General features: G+C 43.2%; 1 protein-coding gene across 2 annotated transcripts in view; it reads right to left on the bottom strand.

The window, feature by feature from the left end:
* adkb (adenosine kinase b) overlaps positions 1 to 16,810 on the bottom strand; it is a 119,709-nt gene that overhangs the window by 14,915 nt on the left and 87,984 nt on the right. Inside the window, exon 8 of one of the 2 annotated variants that reach the window (XM_047609893.1) lies at positions 2,085 to 2,120. The exons of the other annotated variant lie outside the window; for it this stretch is intronic. Within the exon in view, the coding sequence (XP_047465849.1) occupies positions 2,085 to 2,120 (36 nt within the window). The remainder of the gene's footprint in view (positions 1 to 2,084; positions 2,121 to 16,810) is intronic. 2 annotated transcript variants of the gene reach the window in all.

The raw sequence follows: 16,810 nt of genomic DNA, 5'->3' as shown, positions 1-16,810 counted from the left end.
CTTTTGGTCAGTTTCGTTATTAGCTATGACTAATAATAACGAATTAGGTGGTTACGTGACGCTACTGAAACAGGATGTGGTGTAATGGTGACCACCAGTTGCCGTGCCAACTGCTCTGTAAAGCGGTCCAGTGGCAACATGAGAGTTGCAAAAAATAAATGAAATAAGAACAGAGCATGGTATTAATTAAATGAAATGTAAGTCTGGAAGAAGTGTGGGCAGGTCATCAGTATCATTGCTCCATTCTCGGACCAATCGTTCTCTGACCCTAAACTCAAAAGATGGCGCCGCCTGTATTCATGGGAAACTAGCGTCAGTTTTGGTTTAGGCTATAGTGCCAGGCAGTGAGGGCACTTTGTCTATATTTATAGACCATCTATGGTGTGTACGCACCTTTATCATAGATTCAATGCAGATTTTATCTCATACTGAACTGCAGCATCATAAATGTCAGTTGGCAATAAAGGAAGTTAGTGTGGAGAGTTCTCAGAACTGATAACAGGTATATGACAGGTATATGACACCAAGGCATGTCACTGAACCATCTTCAAATGTATTTTTCTAAAGAAAGCCATGACATGTGATCAGAACTTCCAGGAAGTGGATTTAGGTGATGAATATTCAAACTCGTAATTCTTGCATGTGATTTTGTATATTGTAGTTTTGACGTATAATACGAGGGAATACACGTGTACTGTGTGCGTGCAGACAACAAAAACGCCCCACAGAAACACTGGTGCGACAATCCGTTTGCTATTTCGGGGTCCTGGAGGCAACTGCATACTGTGCATGTTGCTGTTTTGTCGGTGCACAGCGGCAGCACAGAGGCCAGCTTGTCCAAGGGAAAGTAAAATTGTCATCAGAAAGTGACAAGAGGACTGTGAAGAAAACATCTTTGAACTACAACCGTCTAAAAACGCCGGCGAGTACAGTACACACCACTGATGTTATCTGAGAAATCACATTCATCCAATGCAATTTCGCAGAGTGTTCTGCCAAATCAGGTTGACACGGAAAATGTCAAAGAATTGTAACAACTAGGAGAGTCTCCACTTTGCCCTTTGTGTGTGAGTATTTTTTATTTTTTTTTTTTTCCATGTGAGGCCCCTCCATTACCACCGGCACCCTCCCCAACCCCCCACCCCTTCCTCCACCTCCTCCTCCTCCTCCTCCTCCTCCTCCTCCTCCTCCTCCGCCAACCCTCCCGCCCCTCCACTCCTGCCTTCATCCCTTCTCCTCTCTTAAACCTGTCACTGCCATCAGGATTGCATTTCTATTCCAGTCACGTTGATCACACCGTTAGTGATTCTGGATGACAATTATTCACACAGAGCTGAGCCATATTCAAGACGGCTCTACCTCTGAAAGAGAGAAGGCACTTAAAATACCTGAGCCTGCGTGAAAGGAGGAGAAGAAGAAGAAGAAGAAAAAAAAAGCTTGCACACTGGCTATTTGTGTTTTGGATTTTTACATTTAAAAGGCAATGCAAGGAATATGCTAAAAAAAAAAAAATAAAAATAATAAATAAAATAAATAATACACTGAGACTGGAACATTCATTTTCGAGGCAGCTCCAATTTAAAAACACACAGCGCACAATTTAACAAGCGCTGTAATCTTCATTCCCATAATCTAAAACCACAGGTGGCTGTAATTTGGTTATTAAAAGACTACAGTGTGTTTCGGAGCGGTGTAATGTTATAGCAGCGGAGGAGAAGACATACAGTATCATCCCTGAGTGCAATGAAGATAATGAGGAGGCTTTTCAACCAGGCAACCTGATGAGCCCCGAGCCTGCAGAGAAAAGGCTTGAAACCATGCCCAACTTCTCAGCTTCCCAAGAGGCTTTTCAAAATTCAATAAATAACATCTGTAGGCGATGTTGGGTGCAGACCTAGCAGAGTGCGTCATAACAGAGAGCTGGCTGAACAAAGAAACCATGACGACTGCCAGGTTTCCATAGCAACTGCTGCAAGGCCTGGAGAGTATAATAGCACATCAATCACTGTCCAAAAAGAACTTCATTATCAGCAAAAATAAACCTTTAGGATTCTTTTTTAGTGTGCAATTGCTGGTCAACTCACCTCAAAGCCCAGCTCTTTGGCGAATGTGGCCGCCTCCTAGAAAAGACAAAAAAAAAGAAAAAGAAAACAACAACACACGAATGAGCAGTTAATTAAAGAGCCACAGACAGAGCACGGTGTCACACACCACATACGACACACACACACACACAGTAAAGACATCTCCCTTCCCCTCACATGTGCGGCCGCGACACTCGAGAATAAGTAACCTGAGTTAGTGTTGCTCTGCCAGCTCCTGATTTAATAGGCATGCAGCCCACCCATTTAAACTATTGCCCGACATCGTCTCATCTTTCGAAAAGGCAGCGTGAGATAACACTACGTCAGCCCCGCAGCCTTGAAACCACCACTGAAACCGCGAATATGTTCTGGTATGTGGGAATCCCCGACACTGCAGGCATCCAGCGCCTGCTACGTGCCGCTTTATTATCCTAACAGGTGCACTTTATGCGCTCATACCAATGTTTATGCAAGTTCTGTCTCATTAATCATGTAAACTTCACACAGATGGCGACCTTTTACAAACACACTGTACACGCTGTACTTTTAGACATTTCATAAATATATATAAATATATTTTATATGTAATGTCATGCAGCTACCATTTTTAATTCATTACCGTACAACATGATATGGAAAAATGTTTTTTTAATGCAATATTTAATTGTAAAACATTTAAAATATTCTATTAGACTCTTTTTTTTTTTATTTTTTTGGTTGTATAATCCAGTGGTTCCTGCCGTTGATTAAATGAATAAGACATGAAAGGCACGTAATTTGTCTTTTCAGATTTCTTTTGAAACTGCAGCTCGGGCGCAACAATAAATTAAACCACAAATCACGCAGACTTGATGTTGTTTGTTATGACAACTCAATCCATTTTTTACGAGTGCACCATCTGATTTTCATTCCCACCTGAGAAGGTGCAAAAAAAAAGAAAAGAAAATCATTGGTGCATTTTAAAATCAACAGCATAAATGTATATCTGACGTGTAATATAATATAATATAAAGGGACTGAAATCAACTCACGACTAGAAAAAAATAAAATATGCTGAAATAAGTCCAAAAGTTTCCCAGCAGTTGGTTTAAATGTTATTCACTTCTCCTGTTAGTGGTCATAATGTTGTGGTGTTATTCAGTTCTGTACCAGATGTTACGATTTAGAAAACAAGTTAACACTTATTTTTGTAGAAACTATTTGTTCGACCTGAAACCTGAGGTCAGGTCAGAATAACTGTATATCTGATGTGTAATATAATATAAAGGGATATAAAAGGACTGGAAGGAGAGTTTAATCAAATAAAGAAATGAATGGAAATCAACTCATGACTATGAAAACGTAAAATATGCTAAAAAAAAAAAAAGCTATTTTAATTTAATTTTAAATAGTTTGCTGATTGATTTGTTAATATTGCACTTAAACGGATGGAAAGCAACAGACGCGTGTCAGAAAGAAGCCAAACGTCTCCAGTATTATTAGCAGTGGGCTTAGCTGTGATGTCCAGTATGTGATCTGTAATAAATAGTGCGCGGTGCGATCCTTCACCCAACGCCAGGAGCTGTTGCTTGTCAGTTTCGGAATGATGTCACAAATCGTGACAGACAACCCCCGGGCGCACTAAATTCACTTTTGACCCCAGACGGGGCAATAAGTTGATGCTATGATTCTAAATAATCCAATTATCCGCGGGAGGCGGGCTGGTGTTTGCGTGACCTTGGGGAGAGGTTGACAACCTGGTCCTCAAACAGAAGGGGAGGAGATGACATGGAACAATAAGGTTACCGGTCCCTGGAGGAAAGCCTCATGGCTCTCTGCCTTGGATCAACATCACAGCAATATGTCAATTCATCACCCCACCCCACCCTACCCTGGGCCTGGGACCGCACACACACACACATATACGTACGTACACAGGCCGGACAATTAGCCGTAGTAGTCAACAAGCAGTTTTATCATCAGTAATCTTCTCTTTTCACCTCCCCTTGGCTTTTCAATCTAGTGAGGGGCTAGGTCTCTCACATTTGTTTTCCTTTATTTACGACCACGTATTGACTTTTCCTCCTCGGGAACGCTCCATCACAGCCGAGCGCGAGGGCGTCTCCCAGGGACAAGAGCAGCTTGGAAAACGTCTTGTCAAAACAGTGATATTTCATATCAAAGCGTTTAAAAGAGACACACGAGCGAAAAAAAAAAGGCTGGAACAGCGACAGAGCTGCCGAGCGGCACATGGCTCTGCCTCACCCTCCGTTCTCTCTTCCTCTCTCTAGTTAGCAGCTATAATATTTGTGAGAAAAGCCTTTCGAGAGCGTGTGGGTGTTAGAAGAAAAGATAATTGAAGCGATGTCTATGAGCCACATGCGAACGGAGTAATCCCTTTTAGGAATTTAATAATTTCTGCGAGTTGCCATAATGCCAACATCAAAAATATTTTGTACTATAAGCTGAGCTAAAGCTAATATATTGGTATGATAAATATTGTATGGCGGTAAATATGCAATTACTGAGACTACACATGCAAGCCAATAAACCTGAAATGATACGCAATTAAAGTCAGTATTCCTTAAGGGGCTTACGGCGTTAATATTCAAATACGTCTCAGGCTGTGTCTGTTTGACGTGTGTGTTTAGGTATGTTGTGCTAGACGGGTTTAAAATGACGGGCCATGTGCTTCTACAGCTGTTGCAACAATGACAAGTGCTTCGAGTGACATCTGGGCAAAATCCTCTCGCTCTCCAAAAAAAAAAGAAAAAAAAAGAAAAAAGAAAAAGGAACCATCTTGTTTGTTCTGCCGTGATTGCGAGCTCGCTTTTGATGATCTGCTCCCGAGTCTTGATTTTCGGAAAGAGAGAAAGAGAGAGTGAGAGGACGGTTGCAGATTTCCAGGGCTCGCAGGTCCTCCACCTTCTCCTCCTCCTTTTGGCCCGGACGAGGTAAAAAAGATAACAAGGCGCGCTGAGTCCGTGAACCCACTGCAGCCATAGTTAGTATAAAGCTATCAGAATGTGTGAGATGTTGCTGCTGTCAGAGGCTTAAACAGTCAAAGGGATATTTTTAGAGAAGCTTAAGCTAATAATCCAGAGCCCAGTCAGGGGGGCGGGTGTCTACAATGTCTTGCCAAGCAAAATGAAAGAGGAAATGCACACTTCACCACAAGGGCAGTTTTAAAAGATTCACACTTTGTTTTCTTTTATTGGTGACAGCGGCCTAGCGGGTCCGAGTTTAGGAGGAGAACGACGGGTGTTTTATTAACGTGGGGACTATTTTCTCAGAAACATGGAATAACTGACCATAATTTAACACATATAAGTTTGGAGACTCGTTTTTGCTCCGGTTTTGGTCTCCACCACCACTTCCTAATATTGTGTAGGTCTCCCTTGTACCCAAAACATCAGTCCCTATGGGTTGAGGGGTCATTGCTATGGGGTGGGGGGTGTCTGGTTTAGGTTTAGATGGGTGCTACATGTCTGAGTAACATCCACATGAATGAATGCCAGGTCCAAAAGTTTCCCTGCAGGACACTGAATCATCCACAAGATGGTTTAAATGTTATTCACTTCTCCCGTCAGTGGTCATAATGTTGTGGTGCTATTCACGTCCGTACCAGATGATTTGGAAAAACACCTGCAAGTTAACCCCTATTTTTGCACAAACCATTTGTCCGACCTGAAGCTTGAGGTTAGGTGAGACCCAGCAGCTCCTAACACCGAGGGTCAGTGGTTTAAAGACACAAAAGAATGAAAAACATGAAAAGCATTTTGTTTTTTCGTTTTTTTGTTTTTTCCCAAACCCAGCTTTCAAACAAGCTACAACACGACATGCAAACCTGTTAGCACAAGGCTGCACATTTCCCCATCCAGTAGACACTGAGCAACATCAGCCCCACTTTTTTTTTTTTTAGCTCCGTTTTTGGTCTCCACTGACTCTTAATGGAAACGTGCGACTCTCTGGCAGCTAAATCCTCCATTATGTTCAGTAGCTAGTCACTAATTGCTCTGTTTGATGCTTAGAAGGTAGCGTACAGTGGTGTTTTTTGTGCTCTTTCATTAAAAACAGCTGCATGCTCCAGCCAAAAAAATGGAGCTATGATAGTGAACTTGCACAGTAAAGTTCAGGGAACCAAAACAGCGAGGTGGGGGAGTAGTTCAAGCCCCCTGGAGCTGAAGGAAAAGGCCGGTAATTTTCTGTGGGCTCACTACTACTACTACGACAACAGAGACCTTTTTATATACGAGAAGTCATGTGATTCAGGTGATAATGTGACAAGGAATAACCAGCGTTAAAATAATCCTGTTGTTAAAACTGTTGCTATGATCAAGGAGCACGGAGGCTAACGAGGAGCGTTAACATGACATGGATGTTTGCTCATAAAGCACCACCGACGGGATAAAAAGCAACCCCTAATGAAACGAGGTGAGTCGGTGACTTTGAGGATAAAAAAAAAATACTCCCAACAACAAACCAGAGCAAGCTTTTATTTCTTTTCTCCTCCGTGTAACAAGTTGTTGAGCATATGTCACAGCAGGAGTGAGTCAGAAAAAAAAAAAAAAAAAAAAAAAATCCAATTTCAGTGTTTCCCAAAGAATCTAAATCAAAGAGCAAACCTCGGTGCTCAGGTTAATAAAAGTTGATAAGCTGAAACGCGAAACTCCCCCAGGCCATTCAGAAAATAAGCATTTGCTTGACCGTGTTAGCCCGACGTGACGCGGAGGCAGAAATTGAATAGTACTTGACATTGTGAGTGGACGGGCGAGGGGGGGGGGGGTGTGAGGGATACTGAGGAGGGTATAGCCCTGACAAGTAATTTACAACAACACCCCTGTTTGCTTCTTCCTGGTCAATATGGAGCCACTTTACAGACGTTTTTTTAGGCGAGTGATTTAAACTAAATGCTGTGAGAACGTTTTAGGCAGGTGTGAAAAAAATAAATAAAAATGCTGTTAACTAAGAATGCTTTCAAAAATGAAAGTGTTAATAGTTTATTATCATCAGTTAACAAAATGCAGTGAATGAACATAAGAGAAATCTTTGCTGTGACCACCCTTTACCTTCAAGACAGCGACGACTATTCTTCTAGTTGCGCACAGTTTTTGAAGGAACTCGGCTGGTAGGTTGTTCCAAACATCTTGGAGAACTAACAACAGATCTTCTGTGGATGTAGGCTTCCTCAAATCCTTCTCTCTCTTCATGTAATCCCAGATACACTCCGGGATGTTGAGATCAAGGCTCTGTGGGGGCCACGCCGTCACTTCCAGGACTTCTTCTTTACTCTGAAGATAGTTCTTAATGACCTTGGCTACATGTTTGGGGTCTTTGTCCTGCTGCAGAATAAATTTGCGTCCAATCATACGCCAAACTGCCTGTATTATCTCAGCTTTGAGGACACCATTAATCCCCAACTCCATTTGCAGAAATGCAGCCCCAAACATGCAAGGAACCTCCACCGTGCTTCACTGTGACCTGCAGACACTCATTATCGTACCACTCTCCAGCCCGTCAGCGAACTAACCGCCTTCTGCTACAGTCAAATATTTCAAATTTTGACTCATCAGTCCATTTTTCTGCACCTAGTTCCTATGTTTTGGTGCATAGTTGAGTCTCTCGGCCTTGTTTACATGTCAGAGAGGTGGATTTTTGGCTGCAACTCTTCCATGACGACCACTTCTGGACAGACTTCTCCAGACATTCGTTTCTGATTGGTTCCGATTTCGAATGGAAATAAGTTTGCCATGTTTCCTTGGCCGACCACTGCGTCTACCACCCTACAAAATCCCTGACTTTGTGCAAGTGTAGCTATAAGGATTGATGCTGGTTTGAAGGCAAAGAGAGGGTAGTAACGCAAAATATCGATGTGACTTAGATTTTTCTTTTGTTCGACCACTTTGCATTTGGTAAATTGATAAAAATAAACAATCATTGTCTAAAACTTTTTTTTCAAGTGTGCAAAACCCAGAGGAGAACTCATGACCACGATGAGTTGGAAACTGGTCGTGACGTGTTAAATTATTCAGCCAATTATCACCACCTTCAGATATATGTAATAATGTCATGTGACATGTTTTCCTCATCAGTGAGGTGAGTCAGACAGCTTTCATAAACGCCCAGTAAAAACAACATCTGGCACTCGACTCAAGCGTTTCCAGCCAGATTACTACAGCATACATTACAGGGCCGGCGGGCGGAGGGCGAAGGGCGGAGGATGAATAACTAATCAAGTTATCCGGGGGGATCGTCGGGCCGCCCTTGACGTGGCCTCGGGGGTCGCAAACACATCTCCTCCTGGATGTCGGGACGTCAGCCCTCAGCGGGAGTCCAGGTGCCGCTGAACAGGAAGCTGCCACCTCAAAAGATATGTGGGACGATAACAAGCGCGTGTGATTATTATTACGATCATGCGAGCTGATAGCGCCTCGCTCATGCTGGGTGGAAGGAAGGCGGCCGCCCGCTACCGTGCAGGACAGATTAGAGGGGGGGGGGGTGGGAATAAATCACCTGCACCGAGGCCCTCCCGAAGCTCCCGGGAGAATGCAGCAGTCCCTTCTCAAGCATGACACGCCACAAACATGAGGGTAAACACACGCGAGAGGAACACACTCCCGGAGAGGCAGGGCTTCGCTTTTTACTGCCGCTGGGAATTTACTCAACAACAGCTGATGGTATTTCACTTTGGGCTTTACTGAGCCGTTAAGTGGCATGTTTCATGTCTACCTAGTTATTTTCTAAAAACGCGCATAGCTTTAATCCGCAAGTCGGTTCTAGTGTTACTGACAGCTTTACATGTATCTGCCATGCACGGCCATTTACCCTGTACTTCCCCCCCCAAAGTATTAACTGTTTTCCTATCGGTGTTTATCAAATGTCTTGGAGCAAAGTTGCGAATCTCACAACAAATAAAAAACCTGTTAACTGCAAGCGTTAGTATCTCTGTCCACTGTTCGCCAGATGTTCTACTGTTGCTGAGAGAACATTTGCATCAGCTAATGGTATTCGTTTTCAACTTCTGCCCATCTCTCCGCTCGCCTCAGGCTGTGTTCCTTATTTAATGCACTGCTGTAAACTGCAAAGTCACTTCTGCTTTTAAATAGAGGTTACCTCCATTGTATATCTTTGTGTCTGATCACGCTACGTTTTTGTATATCATTTCACAGACGGTGCACACACACTTTAAGCCCCCATTAAAATGAAATAGCAGATTTCCGTGCGGAGGGCTAGCAGCAACCTTAAGGAATTTAGATGCCGACATATTTTCTTTTTTTAAAAAAAATGTTTTAAATCATCTAATAAATTCTAATAAAAAAAACATTCCGGGTGCTGTAAAGTCACTTCTGAAAGAACGGTGCAATTCGAGAGAAAATATTCACCTTTCAAAGTTCCAACCTTTCAGAATATTTTTATAAAAAAAAAAAAAGAAATGAGATTTGGTTTGTGAAATATTATGCAAGCATTTAAAACTCGCAAAACTGTTTTTTTCAACTTGATTTCAAGCTTTTAAATCATTTTGTTTGCAGGTTGGAATTCTGTCTGGACGTTAAACCTGTGCAATAAGTACAGTTCCTCGAATGGCCACTTGAAGCTAACTCAAAAACTGAGACTGAAATCTACACGGTACAGACCACTACCTTATGTAGTAAGCTCGGCCTTGTGCTATGTATAAATATACATTATTATTATCATTTTGCATACAATATAAAGCTATCCAAGTAATACACAGGTTCAAATATGAGTTTTTTTTTTACTTCGTGCAACAGAAAGTTGGCTGTGCAATTGCTGTATAAACATAAACATTGTGTATATACATATATATCCACAAGAAAATAACATATCAAGAAAATAAAACAAAGGGATCCATTTTGGCCTCATGCGCTCTTAGCTTCTCTTATGCTAATATTGCATCATGCGCCTGGGATTTCACCTGGGGACTGAATAGGCTCTCGGCCAATTGCGGGAAACCTGACAGGGTCGGTGTGTAATATGCTGCCTTGTGATTGGCTCAGCAGTGATAAGGGCGGAGCCTGCTGTGTACAGGAGGCTTAGATTGACAGATCTAGTGTAGCGCTGCTGAGACAGCTCTTGTATCGCTGAATGAGTGAAGTGCTGACTGAAAAACAACGTCTTCTGCCTCCATTTATCCCTTCAGTAAAAAAAAATTTAGAAATAGAAAATTGTGGGAAAATTTTTTGAAAATATATAAAAAATGTCTACTCATGCAAAGATTTAGCAACCCCTAGACTAACAGGGCATTTAGACTCCAAACTGAGTATAAATAAAAGTATAAATGGCCTGCACCAGCACAGACTACCTGCATATGTACCGCAGTAGTCTAAATGAGCCTTAAATTCCCCCATTGAGTATATGGGGATAATCTTTATATCACACAGCTCTTTAATTTGTATTAAAGCTTAAAATTATGCATAATTCAGGTCCTCTACCTAACATGAATTAGCTGGGAGTTTGGCAAAGCCAGGTAACTGTCACAGTTTGTTACGGCAGATCTCATGCATCTAAAGTGATTTGAGTGTCTCTCCGTGCTCCGCAGCTGCAGCGCTTTAAGGTAAAGAGCGTTCGGAAAAAAAGTCGTAAATTAGGCTTTAAATAACTGCGATCAACCCCTTATCCCGACTGTGTGAATAGGAGCACAATACTCAGAAAAACTGTTTTTCTTCCTCATTCGGGGCTTTGGGGAATTAAGTCAACAGCTCATTACGAACACTGTTTTATTATCCTCGGCATTAGCGCGCGTCAAATTATGCCGATACTTGCAAATAAATATGGTTTCTGAGTAAGGAGGATATGCTAGGGAAAAAAAAAAAAAAAACTCGACTGAGGTTTGTCCAAACTTAAAAGCAAGTGCATGGTTGACCCAAGCTTTCATGTGACCAATTTCGACAGTACTCTTGCCTGCCAGTCTATTAAACACCTCTAGCAACAGCCTCGGCTCGCCATCTATTTCAGTCTGCCTACAAGGGCAGCGGAGAGGTCTCATAGCGAGCCCACGGGGACTGCAGCAGCACCTACAGCACAGGTCCAAAGGTTAAACAATCGGAAACATGTGCAGTACATAAATATCTCCGCTGATAGCAATCTCAGCACGGGGGAAAGCAGGGTTTGCATAAGGGGCTCAGAGCAAAGGATGTAACCTCAGATAGAGCGCGAGGGACCCGACAGGCATTCAGTCAGTCTGTTGGGGCTAATGGAAGCTGGGGCAGCTTTCTGTTGGTGGTGGTGGTGGTGGTGGTGGTAGGAGGAGGAGGAGGGGGGTTAGTTATCAGCCTGATGGCCTTATCAGCACTGAGCGCCTCTATCACACATCTCACCTCTGGGCTCTAACAAGGGGTCAGCACACAGCGGCCGACTACCAGACACTGAACTATCTCTGAAGGAAGTGGACGAAGGAGGAGAAAAAAAAAAAAAAGCAGAGGATAGTTATACAGAGCTAATCCTGCAGCGTTCTCATAACTCTCTATGCACTCCACTTCACAGATGGCTCCTCTGAAGTTTCTCTGCTGGACCATCAGTCGTCTTGGGAGATCTCTCCCTTTCTTTTTCCCCTGGCTGTCGGTGCCTCGTTCCAGATGTTTTTAGATCTGGATCTTTGTCCTCCATAATTCTCAGCCTCTTCTTTTGTCTCATTCACTCCTCCTATGCAGCACATGTGAATCGCGTGCTTCGGTTTTTCGCCTGCCTGCTCAGGTCCTGTGTGTTTGGAGGCACATTTCGTCAAAAAGCCACCACATGCATGTATGTAAACTTTATCCCAGGGTAGTTTTGTAGCAGTTTATCTGCAGCTTGCAACAATCCTAACACAATAGATTCGACCTCTCCTGATAGTTTCACTGTGAATCCTACACCTTAGCTGAATAATAATAAAAATATGAGCTGCTAACCCGACTGAGAACTCTTTTTTAAGCAAAGTTATACTCTTGCTCCGGTAAGTTTTATTGATCGTCTCCAAGGTTGTTTGGTCAAGGTCCGCTTGATTGAATTTTTCAGGATCCGGGACTTCCACAGTCGGAGGACTGCAGCTCGGTAATCGCGCATATGAAACCAACTAAATTGCAATCTCGACTCCAGCTCTTTGAGGCACTATTTCAGGGTCAGCGCGTCAATTTATCTTACAATTTAAGTAAAAGAAGAAAGTTGGCAAGTTGGGGATTGTTCGGAAGTCGAGGAATTCAAGTTCCGCGGAAGACGTCGAGTTGCGAACCTGCTGCTGAAGGCCTTCACAAGCTCTTAGTCAGGGAATAAATCCCGCATAAAAGAGGGGAGATGAATGTACCTGAGTGTTGCCTTTGTGCGTCTCTCTGCTTTTTAGTTGGGAATAAGAAGGTGGCGTGTGTTTTTTTTGTTGTTTTTTTTCGTGTGGCAAACAGAACAAAATATTAATCTGACAATTGCCGTTTGCTTATGAAGCAAATCTGATCAAGGCGTAGGATTTGGTTCCCTGCTAAGTTTCTGAACTACAATATCTTGGTTGGTGTTAACCGCTTCTCTCATGTTGCATACACCGATCAGCCACAACATTATGACCACTGAGAGGAAGTGAATAATATCTTGTGACAATTCAATTTTCTGCTGCAACATTACTACTACTACTACTACTATATTGTTACTACTTAGACATGTACCACCCACCTAGACTAGACCAGACCAGACCAGGTACCCCCACCCCGATAGAAATTACACTCCCCAGCAGGATGCAGCCACAAAAACAGTTTAGGAGTAACTAAACAGCACAAAATGTTGACCTGGCCTCCAAATTCACTAGATTCCAAACTGATCAAGCATTTGTGAGATGACACATAGAGACAACTCCCCCAGTAACAACACCCCAGGACCCCCTCAGAAGGCCCACGTCCATTCTCTGATGAGTCACAACAGTTTTGGAGGCACAAGTTGGTCCTAAAGTTATGCCTGATCGATGTATTTACTGCCCCGTTTGCGTAATCAAGCATTTTTTTTTTTGTTTTTCTCTTTCCTGCGCATGCATATTTGTCGTGCAGCCACATTCTGTTTAAACTCTGCTTCAAATAATACCCCGTGTGTTGTGACTAGGATTTCACTTCTCATTTTTCACTGCGGCTAAAATCGCTTTTTGTTGAAAAGTGCGTTGCGAAAACTTGATGAGGTTGAGCCCAACCTCCCTGCAGTCCATCAGCTCCTCGCAGCTTATTATCCCGTAAATTCAACAGACATTTGGTTGCAGGCGATGCAGACAAAGGTCAAGAAAGCAAACAGCTTTTTTTTTTTTTTCCCTCCACTCTCTCCACAGTGAACTGTTGAGAACAGTGACCATACCCTCCTGTGTATAATAAACATGCGAGCATTTGGCCTGCTCTATTTACCTCCTAATGAGAAACAAAGATCTGCTCTGGAAGGACTCGCATGCCTCAGACAATGAAAAACCCAGGGAGAGGAGGGAAAAAAAAGAAAAAAGAAAAAGAAAAAGAAAGCTCTCAAAATAATTCAAACCATTTGTGTGCAGTGGGGACATGAGAGCTTTGTCTGAATAAATTGGCCATACGAGAATGGAGATGATGCTCGATGTGTTGTCTGTTGATGTGGCACGAGACGACCATTTGCCAGATGAGAAGCAGCAAGGAGACGACATCTCTTCACATGCATGTAACATGTGATGAACGTTGCACAGAGAGTGGCGTAACCCCTGACGCTTCGCATGGCAAATGAAACACAATTGTGAGAAATGGGAGAAGATAGAGAGGAATTTCTGAACGGGATTTATTACGTATGGGGTTAGAAAATACTTTGGTGTAACAGGTGGACAGATTATGCACCTTGATTGTCGCTTTCTAACCCAAAAATGTTTAAGCAAGCTGGGAGGATAGGGGGAGTCCGCTGGAAAACTGGAAGACTGTGGGAATACAATCATGAGTAGACAAAGGCTGGTCCTCACGCCAACTCTGTGTGGATAAGAGGATTGGACTGGAGATGGTGGGTGGGGTGGGGTAGGGGGAAGCAACCAGCCAAACTCCAAGCAGCAGTGATTTGAGAGTTGGGAGGTGGAGGAGGAGGAGGAGGAGGAGGAGGAGGAGGAGGAGGAGGAGGAGGAGGAGAGGTATCAGGATTGTAAGGGTATCTGGGAAGCCCGCCGGTGCTCAAACCTCGGCAAGCCCCCTCCAGCAACAAGCAGATATCCAGCACTCTCCTCCTCCTGCTGTGACAGAAATATACCGACCTCAGCGCCAGCAGAACTTGGGCACTATTGATCTGCTCCCAGCGCAATATCTCCTCTTACATCCATAATTATTCTCCTTCAGAGGGCTCCGCCGTGTGCCCGGGCTGCCCCGACTGGCTGGCTTTCTATCTGCCTCCTTGTTAAAGATGCACTCTGGTCTCACATTTCACATTGCGCTGCCAACGACCGCCACCACCACCGCCGCCGCCGCCGCCCGCCGCCCCCAACCCCCACACCTCTCTTAACCCCGACATTTTCAAATATTTCATGGTTCAGTCCCAGGGTTGGGGAAGGCGGCTTCGGCACGGCACAATTACAGTGGTTAGTCGGACTCCTCTGGTGGAGCCACGCTGGCTGCCAAAGTACCATGAGTCGCAAACAGACGGGCCAGGAAAAACAGAGGAATGTCAGAGAGGCCATTCTTCTCCTGCACTCAATCGTCTCTCTGGCTGTATACCCACAGAAAAAGACTGACAGGTTAATTGTAGCAACACTTGAAAGTTTTTCTTTTTGGCCACTGACTCTTTCTGAGAGAAGGCAAATCGCAAACTTCCTCTAACCAGTGAAAAGATCATTAGCAAGTGGGATAGCAGCAGCTAAAGTTAGCTAACCATTTAGCACAGGGGTCTTCAGTGTCTTTCAGGCCAAGGAATCCCAAATTAGCATTTTGCATTCAACGTTAAGCTATTCAAATAATGCACAGGTTCAAATATTTATTTATTTTTTACTTCAAACATGTGCACCAGTAGGGTGGCCAACTGCCGTAAACCTAAACATACCTGATATAAATATAGCAGCATGCATCTGGGATTTCACCTGGGGTGTAATAGTTTAATATGTGGCCTCGTGATTGGCTGAACAGCGATGGGGGCGGGTCCTACTGCGAACAGGAAGCTTAGATTGACAGGTCTCAGCTAGGGTGGTGCTCTGTGTGCAGTGTGGTTGGATATATATATACATAAAAATGTCTAATCAACCAAAGATTTTGTGACCCCCCTGCAGTACCTCCACAGACCCCTAGGGGTAGCATGTTGAAGACCCATATAGCAGATTGCAGGTGGATATTTGTGAATAGCTACATTTACAGTCAGAAGAGAACAGTATTTTCCATCAAATTAAAAGCCAAGGAATAAACCTTTGACACTTCATGCTAGAGAATAATAAAAGTGCCTAATGTATAAGTTTAATCCAGAGGTAAAGATGAGGCGAAGTCCAGAGAGGGTTAGAAACACGCTTGTAGCAAAATTAGCTTTACTCAGAATCACTTTTTTTCCTATTAAATGAAGCTTAAACTTATTCTTCTGCTATATTTCTGCCAGGAGACACATACTGCACATGTGAAAAAATGTGTGTTTAGAGGGAATTTAAAACTCTTAGCTATAGAGCAGCAAACTCTAATCAGATTTATTCCAATTAAAGGGGCGATATATGATCCACGTGAGCCAATTACTGATTTTTAGCAGGTTAATTCGTGGGTCGGTTGTACTACTGTCAGAATCCAAGATGCACATCTCAGCTGTTTAATCATAAACAACAAGCAAATCTGCACATTTCCTGTTTTCGGCATGGATGACTGAACTCTTGTCAGATTGCCTAATGATGATGTGAATCGGTGGTTTTCCAACAAGCAGGAGTTTGGCAAAAAAAAATGCATTTTCAACAAAGCAGCTTTTAGTGTTTAAAGTGTTTAAAAGTTACATCTTAAATAAACTCCTTTTCTACAGAGAAGCTTATTTCTCTTATTTATTTTAGTTTATATTCTTGACAGCGCCATCTTCTGACTAGAAGAAGGTTTTATATCCACTGGTGAGCAGAAAGACGCAACTCTGAGACTGGATCAGTCCTGGAAATCCTAAACTTCAGTAATCTCAGCCTCTTGGCGAAGTGTTCTGGTCACAGAGTTGAATAAAAAAAAAAAAAAAAAAAAACGAAGGAAGCTTTTGCATTTAGAGAATCATGGCAGCTAATGTGCGCTATGACTCATCATACAACTCACTGACTGTGCGTCACACTGAAGGTCAATGTACTCCGGCGCCGAAAACGAAAGCCATGTGACTCACCACAGAAATAGCACATTCAATTAAAATTCAGTTGTAAAAGACACAAAGGAGAGCAAGCAGCTAATACTTCACATCTCTTCCTCCAATGACACATTGCGATTGTTCCGCTTCGCCGGCTTCGGAGATGGTTCCGTGTTCATCCTCCCAGTTGGCCTGTGGGGCCTTGTGAATAAACACATAGAGGTTAATATGTCTCGTGTTCCTTCCTTCCCTCGCGTTCTCCGCAGACAACTCTTGACAGGAGGAGCGAGGAGGGAGAAGAGACCTAAAAGGAAAGCTGTTTCGGTAATACGTTTGTGTCTTTTTTTTTTTGTTTTGTTTTGTTTTGTTTTGGGCGGCGAGATGGGATATTTTCCCCGAGCTACCGTTGTGAAGCACATCTCCGAGTCCGCTGTGGGTGAGCTGTCAAAGGGGAAATTCTTTCTCCAATCACCCCCCCCCCCCCTCTATTTTTATATTTTTTTTTTTTTTTT

This window comes from Mugil cephalus, chromosome 16, assembly GCF_022458985.1.
Source record: "Mugil cephalus isolate CIBA_MC_2020 chromosome 16, CIBA_Mcephalus_1.1, whole genome shotgun sequence".
Taxonomy (NCBI): Eukaryota; Metazoa; Chordata; class Actinopteri; order Mugiliformes; family Mugilidae; genus Mugil; species Mugil cephalus.
This window is presented reverse-complemented; position numbering and strand designations above follow the sequence as displayed.